We start from the raw sequence: 7,717 nt of genomic DNA on the forward strand, positions 1-7,717 counted from the left end.
GTCGGAATGAAAAAAATGACCCAAAAAGCAAGGCTATATTATGGCAAAAATGTCAAAAAATAGCACTTTCAAAAAACACCAGAAAACACCAAAAAACCTAATTAAGTAGCGTCCTGAAAGACACCATAGCATTAAAAGTTGCAACAATGGCATAAAACACCATAGTATGGCATGTTGAAAAAATGACCCAAAAAGCAAGGCTATAGTATGGCAAAAATGACACGTTCCAAAAACAGCTGAAAATAATTGAAAACGGAATTAAATAGCGTGCTGGAACACGCCATGGCATTGAAAATGTCAAAAACGGCCAAAAACACCAATGTATGGCATGTCAAAAAAATGACCCAAAAGGCAAGGTTATAATAAAAAAAAAAACCATGATAATATAGCACATTTAAAAAAAAAACACCACAAAACACCAAGGCTATACTATGGCGAAAAATGTGAAAATGTGACATGTCCAGAAAACACCTGAAAACCACTTAAAATTGCGTGCCTAGACATGTGATAGCAAAGAGAACTGCAAAAACAGACAACAATGCCATAATAGGCGAGGCATCCCTCTTCAGTCGCTCTTCCTGAGGTTGCTACCATTTTTTCCCCCATTGCAAGTTTTTTGGGGGGAGATTTTCCTTAGGTGTTGTGAGGGTTTAAGGGCAGAGGGATGGTGCCTGCTGTAAAGCCCTCTGAGGCAAACTGTGTTTTGTGATAATGGGCTTAAATAAAATTGACTTGACTTGACTTGACATGCTATACTGTGACAATTTTCAGCGTTGAAAAGGTCGACTTTTTGGGACTATGTTATGACATGCTATACTATCACGAATCAGTGACTTCTTTCAAATGTAATTTACCTTTTTTACTTATCTTTTATTCTGCCCTGATCATGCTTATTATTATTATTATTATTATGGTGATGACGATGATGATGGTGGTGATGATGATGATGGTACAAATGGTGGTGATGATGATGATGATGGTGATGATGATGATGTTGATGGTGATGATGATGATGGTGATGATGATGATGGTGATGATGGTGATGGTAGTGATGATGGTGATGATGATGATGATGATGATGATGATGATGATGATGGTGGTGATGATGGTGATGATGATGATGATGATGGTGATGATGATGATGGTGGTGATGATGATGGTAGTGATGATGGTGATGATGATGGTGATGATGATGGTAGTGATGATGGTGATGATGGTGATGATGATGATGATGATGATGGTGGTGATGATGATGGTGATGATGATGGTAGTGATGATGATGGTGATGATGATGATGGTGGTGATGATGATGGTGATGATGATGGTAGTGATGATGATGGTGATGATGATGATGGTGGTGATGGTGATGATGATGATGGTAGTAATGATGGTTAATGATGATTTTCAAATGTACAGTAAAAATAAAGTGATGGACTCTGTGAACAGTTTTTGTCCTTTTAGTCTCCATAAGGTGTCAGAGACATAAAACAGCATCAGAATAGAGCTTGTTGATCAAAAAAAGAGTCAGAGGAGGATCCCCCACACCCCCGACAGAGGACACAGCTGAGACACTGATGTCCTCAAATACTAGAAATGTCCTCAAATCAGAGAAATATCCTAAAATTCGCAAAACATCCCCAAAGCTGAATATCCCCGCATTACGAGGTTCAAATTCTACCAAAACCATCAACCCATGAACAAAGGGAACCGAATTCTTTATCATTTTCTTTATTTCATTTTTTTTGCAAAGGTACAAACGACTGTAAAATTGCATTGCCTGAAATGCGTCAGGATTGGATACAGAATGTAGGAAATATAAATAATCAAAAAAATTGTGTCCTTACAACAAATGATGTTTGAGCCGGGCGCTCCGAGGACATGACGCGCTCCGTGGACGCGCTCCGTGGACGCGCTCTGTGGACACGACGCGCTCCGTGGACGCGCTCCGTGGACGCGCTCCGTGGACGCGCTCCGTGGACGCGGCCGCAGGAGTCAGTCTGAGCTCCGGACCACAAACCAAACGCCCGACAGGAGCAACAACGTTTAAAGCATTAAAAACCGTCCAGGCTCAAACCCACGCGCCAGAAACAAACGCTCACACCGAGAAAACACACCGCAGGTTCTCCTCCTGAACGGTCCTGACGAGGAGCAGCAGGAGCAGGAGGAGGAAGAGGAGAGATGAGGGGGAGGAGGAATGTGTCTGTTAGCCTGAGTGAGTTGTGTGTGAGGAGGAGATCCAGCTCCCTGCGAGGATCAGAAACTTAAAAATAATGAACGTTTGTGTTTAAGGGACCGTTGAACATTTCCTCACAGCCTCCTCCTCTGAGACCGAGCTGCCACCAGCAGACGCTTCGCTTAGCTTAGCTTAGCATAGAGGCCGTGTAGCTAAGCAGCTGGTTAGCTTAGCTTAGCATAAAGGCCATAAAGCTAAGACAGGTTAAGTAGCCAGTTAGCTCAGCTTAGCTTAGCATAGCAGTGGTGAGGCTAAATTAAGCTAAGCTAAGCAGCCGGTTAGCTTAGCTTAGCATAGAAGCCGTGAAGCTAAGATAAGCTAAACTGAGCTAAATTAAGTTAAACTATGCTAAACTAGGCTTAGTTAAGCTAAGCTAAGCTAAGCTAAGCGGCCGCTAAGTGGGTGGAGTCAATATGATCATGTGACTCTCAGAGAGAAAGAATTACTAAAAGTACAAACTGTTCCTTTAACCTTTTCAAGTCTGCAGGCTGTCACCGCCACGGGCATGATTAACACACACACACACACACACACACACACACACACACACATTAAAATGACCTGTCAGCTGTCTGCGTGTCCGTCCGTCCCTTGAAGCTTTCGGGCGTTTTTTCTTTGATGACATGATGCTCAATAATCAAACTCCTGATCTTCGGCGGCTGAACGTGGAAACATCTGGAGTCTTTAAGTAACCTACAGAGGAGGCGCCACGAGCCGGCGGCGTCCTGAGGGGGCTGCAGAGAGAGCAAGGAGACTCGAAGGCACCTGTCCAGCTGAGTCCCGGTGAGTCCAGCTGAGTCCAGCTGAGTCCCGGTGAGTCCAGCTGAGTCCAGCTGAGTCCCGGTGAGTCCAGCTGAGTCGCTGCAGCTGGTTGCTGATCCTCCACAGTGTGTTCAGTCTGTCCACGGTGCATCATGGGTAATGTAGGCCAGGGAGGACAAACAGGAGGACATCTCTAGTTCTGATCTGAGATTTAAGGGGCCGTTCATTATTTATTGGGGGGGGCTTTAGGGGAGAGGAGTACAACTTTAGATGGCGGTTTTGTGTTTATTTTACTTACAATTAAAAAAAAATTAAAGAGAAATGTTTTCTTTAAAAATAGTTTTTCTTAAAAATCTAGAAAACAAATTTTGAAGAAAAACTTTTTTGAAAACAAAACAAAAAAGTAGGAGCTTAAAAAAGACAAATTTTTAGAGAAAAAAATCCTGTTTTCGTTTAAGAAAAACAATTTTTAAAGAAAAATGTTTTCTTGTTTTGGTTAAAAGTGACAGAAACGACAGCACAGTCTAAACGGACATTTCCTGTCGGCGACGCCCTGACTGCAGATCAGCGCCTCAAACAACCACAAATGTCCCTTTAAACCGAGACGACGAGCAGCTGAGCGGGACAAAATGTCCACGTCAGCCTCGACTTCTGATTCAGAGCCGCCGATAAAAAACCTGACATCACTTCCTGCTGCCGGCGATACCAGCCGAGGCGTCTGTGACCAACGAGGAGCGGAGAGCGGCGTGCAGTCTGCCGCGGCGGGGACAGACGCTGTGGGGACAGACACTGCGGGAACAGATGGAGGGACACCTGTGAGGACCGGAGGCGGAGCTGTGATGCGGGTGGTGGTCTGCAGGGGGCGGGGCTCCTCATTTGAGCAGCGCCTTGTAGAGCGTGAGCGAGCGGGCGGTGCGGCGGTCCGTCTCCAGACAGAAGATGAAGTCCCTGAGGTTGACTCGTGTGATCCGCTGACGCAGCTGCTGCCGGGACGCGCCGGCCGAGGACGAGGCCGCGCCCGAGCCTGACGCCACCTGAGGGGGGGACAAGGGGCCGTTAGAGACCGGAGTCTGGGTGGCGGGGTCAGCCACCAATCACTCCGCAGCACAACTGCGGATATATTTCACTTGTTCACTTCTTTGATTTCCACGAGTTTTACTTTTCAGTGTCCAGCGTTCAAACACATTTTCAAGGACAGTTTCAAACTCTTCCATGACTTTTCAAGGACCCAAAATATATTTTGTTTCGCCCCTCGCTGCCCAGCGTTTTTCCCAACTTCAGTGTCTCCAATGACGCGTGCGAGGACCTTCAGAGAGTTGGAACAATATTTTCTGTTTGTGGTTAATGATGATAAACGATCGTTTCGGTGATTTTTAGAGAAAACCCGCCTTTAAATCCTGTTTTCGGAACAAAAATAAAAGTAAAAAGCTGCCAATTCTTTTTCTAGGTTTCTCTAAAAAGAAAACTGCCAAATGTCTTTTTTAAAATTAAAAAAAACAATCCCTCCAACCCCGCAGTTATTTAAAAATGTTTTCTTTAATTTACTGCATTTTTTATTAAAATCCCCAAAAGTGTTAAAGTTTTCTATAAAATCCCCTAAACAATTAAACAAATATAAAGAAAAACAAAAGAAGAAAACAAAATGTCCAAAGTTTCTATTAAAAAAACATTTTAAGAAAAAACACGTCACTTTTATTTTTTCCTTTTTTTTTAAATTGCCAAAAATATGACATTTTTCAGTAGATCACTTTAAATACGGAATTACAACAAATATAAATGTCGGGGTTTTTTTTGCATTTTCTCTACTTTTCTGTCCGGTTTCTAGTACGTTTTTTTCCTTTCATTTCTTCCACTTTTTCAAAAGAAATCAAACCCATTTTGTGTCAGTTTTTCTCGTTCTGGATTCAGACTGAACGCGTGATTTCTGTCACAAACACGGAGCAGAAACCTGAGGAGAGTTTTTAAAACGGAAGCCGCAGAAAGAAAGTGAGGACGAGACGATTTTTCAGTCGTTTCCTCGTTCCCCGCTGTTTATCGCTTCTTTGCTCATTTTCAGGAAACTTTCTCACAACGTTCAACTACTTCCTGAGTTTCGCTCTTTGCTTTTTTCCATCTTTTCAAAATAAAATCAAACTGCTCTGCTGTGTGACAAGGACGAAGCTGAAGCCTGGAGGACATGGGGGACATGCTCATTCTGTCTCTCTGACTGAGAGACAGAGACACAGTGTTGTGTGGTCTGCTGAGCCTTGAGGCCCCTCACTGCAGGCTCCACTCAGCCCCGCACCCTCCTCCCCTCCTCCCCTCCTGCCCCCCCGCCCCTCCTCCCCTCCTCCTCCTCCTCCCCCCCTCCGTGGCCCCGGGGCCCGCAGCCTGTTATGAAGACTCAGTCAAATGTCTTTTGTCCTCACCGTGGTCACAGTAAATCCCCTGAGACTTTAGGCCTGTGGATGCAGACTGGCAGAGACGGACTCTGGACTTTGAATTATCAGGCTTCATATACATGTTTTCCAGGACTTTTCCAGGACTCTGAGTCAAATGTTTAAGAACATTCATTCTTTTTTGGATTCATTCTGCTTTTTTTAGGATGTGAGCTGAATATTAAATATAGCTTAGGGACTGTTATTTATCGGGGGGGAGTGGACGGTGCATTTGTCTGGCCTGTGGAGGGACTGCTGGTTTTTATTTTGGGGGGACAGACAGCTTTAGATGTCTGGATTTTACATTTATCTCCCGTCAATAACTTCATCAGCGTTCTTTTGTCTGACACGTTATTTTTCTGCCGAGCTGCCCCCACACACACACACACACTCACACTCACACACGCACACTCACAATATTACAGCGTAATAACGGCGCCACCATGTGGCCGATTGGGATATTTCTTGTGAAGCAGTTGCACAGACTTTCCAGTTATTGGGCCAAGTTTCATGTTTCTAGCTCATTCCAGCTCACGGGATTTACGATCCCGCGGAAGACACAGAATAATAATAATAATAATAATGACGGTTAACGAAGAAGAACAAGAGGAAGAAGAAGAAGAGAAAGACTAACGCGTAGAGAGCTGGTTGAAAGTCGTCCCATAGGAGCGGGATGATTTCTGTGATCACAGTGTGAGGACACGTGAGGACGCGTCTCCGCCGTCTGTCTGGTGTCTTACCTCCGTGCCAGAAGCCGCGCCTCCCGGTGAGTCCAGCTTGCGTTTCTTTCGAGGCCCGATGGCGGCGAGCGCCGTGAGGTTAGCGTCTCGTTGTCTCATCTGAGCCAACTCCTGCTGCTGCATCTGAGGACGGTCACAGAGCACGCACACATATTAACCCTTTAGAGCTCGCGCTGATATCACACACAATTTAAATTTTCAGAATTTTAACCCTTTAAATGACAGGTTTTTGTCATGATGCCAAATATGGTCAAAATGACCTCATCAGGTGGAAAATAGTCAAAATGACAAATTCAGAGTCAAAAGCCCAGAATGACACCCAGAAATAATACAAGTCCTGTTTTTCTGCTCTGATGGCTGTGGGATCAAAAATGTCAGTTTGAATGGGTTTCAATGGAGCATTTTTGGACCTGAACAGTCTGAATGTAACTATTTAGTTTCCACAGTGTATTTTAGACTTATTGTAGGAGCTGAGCTGCAAATTCACTGATTACACTCAGATACACAATCTGGACTACATTTAGGACACATGCATCAACACACACACAGTTATCACAACAGGAAGAAGAAAAGAGACTAAAATGAGACAACAGTCTCTAAAGGGTTAATCTGGATCAAGCAAAGAACTAAACACCTGTGGCCATCAGTTTTTAAAGGGTTAATGATTCAGTTTTAGATTTTCTGACTGATGCAAACACACACACACACACACACACACACACACACACGTAAACAAACCTCTTTAGCTTTCTGTTTGAGTCGAGCCTGTTCAGGATCTTCTTGTCGAGCGCGACTCTGAAAATAAAACAGACACTCGTGTCACTGACTCGTGTCACTAACTCACTGACTCATGTCACTGACTCATGTCACTGATTCATGTTGCAGACTCACTGACTCGTGTCACTGACTCGTGTCACTGACTCATGTCGCTGACGCACTGACTCGTGTCACTGACTCGTGTAGCTGACTCACTGACTCGTGTCACTGACTTATGTCGCTGACTCACTGGCTCATGTCACTGACTCGTGTCACTGACTCGTCGCTGACTCACTGACTCGTGTCACTGACTCATGTAGCTGACTCACTGACTCGTGTCACTGACTTATGTCGCTGACTCACTGGCTCGTGTCACTGACTCGTGTCACTGACTCACTGACTCGTGTCACTGACTCATGTCGCTGATTCACTGACTCGTGTCGCTGATTCACTGACTCGTGTCACTGACTCACTGACTCATGTCACTGACTCATGTCGCTGACTCACTGACTCGTGTCACTGACTCGTGTCACTGACTCATGTCGCTGACTCTGACTCGTGTCACTGACTCGTGTCGCTGACTCACTGACTCGTGTCACTGACTCATGTTGCTGATTCACTGACTCGTGTCACTGACTCGTGTCACTGACTCACTGACTCGTGTCGCTGACTCACTGACTCGTGTCACTGACTCATGTCGCTGACTCACTGACTCATGTCACTGACTCGTGTCACTGACTCACTGACTCGTGTCACTGACTCATGTCACTGACTCACTGACTCGTGTCACTAACTCACTGACTCATGTC

The 7,717-nt window shown here is 44.9% G+C and overlaps 1 protein-coding gene across 1 annotated transcript in view; it reads right to left on the reverse strand.

Moving 5' to 3' along the window:
• Window positions 1–1,712: 1,712 nt before the first annotated feature.
• Window positions 1,713–7,717, reverse strand: part of LOC148189061 (transcription initiation factor TFIID subunit 4-like) — a 25,942-nt gene continuing 19,937 nt past the window's right edge. Inside the window, exons 13-16 of the mRNA XM_088079488.1 lie at window positions 6,891–6,947; window positions 6,153–6,275; window positions 1,967–4,029; window positions 1,713–1,914 (exon numbers count right to left, since the gene is read on the reverse strand). Coding sequence (XP_087935614.1) covers window positions 3,868–4,029; window positions 6,153–6,275; window positions 6,891–6,947 — 342 coding nt within the window. The 3' untranslated portion in view covers window positions 1,713–1,914; window positions 1,967–3,867. The remainder of the gene's footprint in view (window positions 1,915–1,966; window positions 4,030–6,152; window positions 6,276–6,890; window positions 6,948–7,717) is intronic.

This window comes from Plectropomus leopardus, chromosome 7 (genome assembly GCF_026936395.1).
Source record: "Plectropomus leopardus strain MGB_pleo_1.0 chromosome 7, ASM2693639v1, whole genome shotgun sequence".
Classification (NCBI taxonomy): domain Eukaryota; kingdom Metazoa; phylum Chordata; class Actinopteri; order Perciformes; family Serranidae; genus Plectropomus; species Plectropomus leopardus.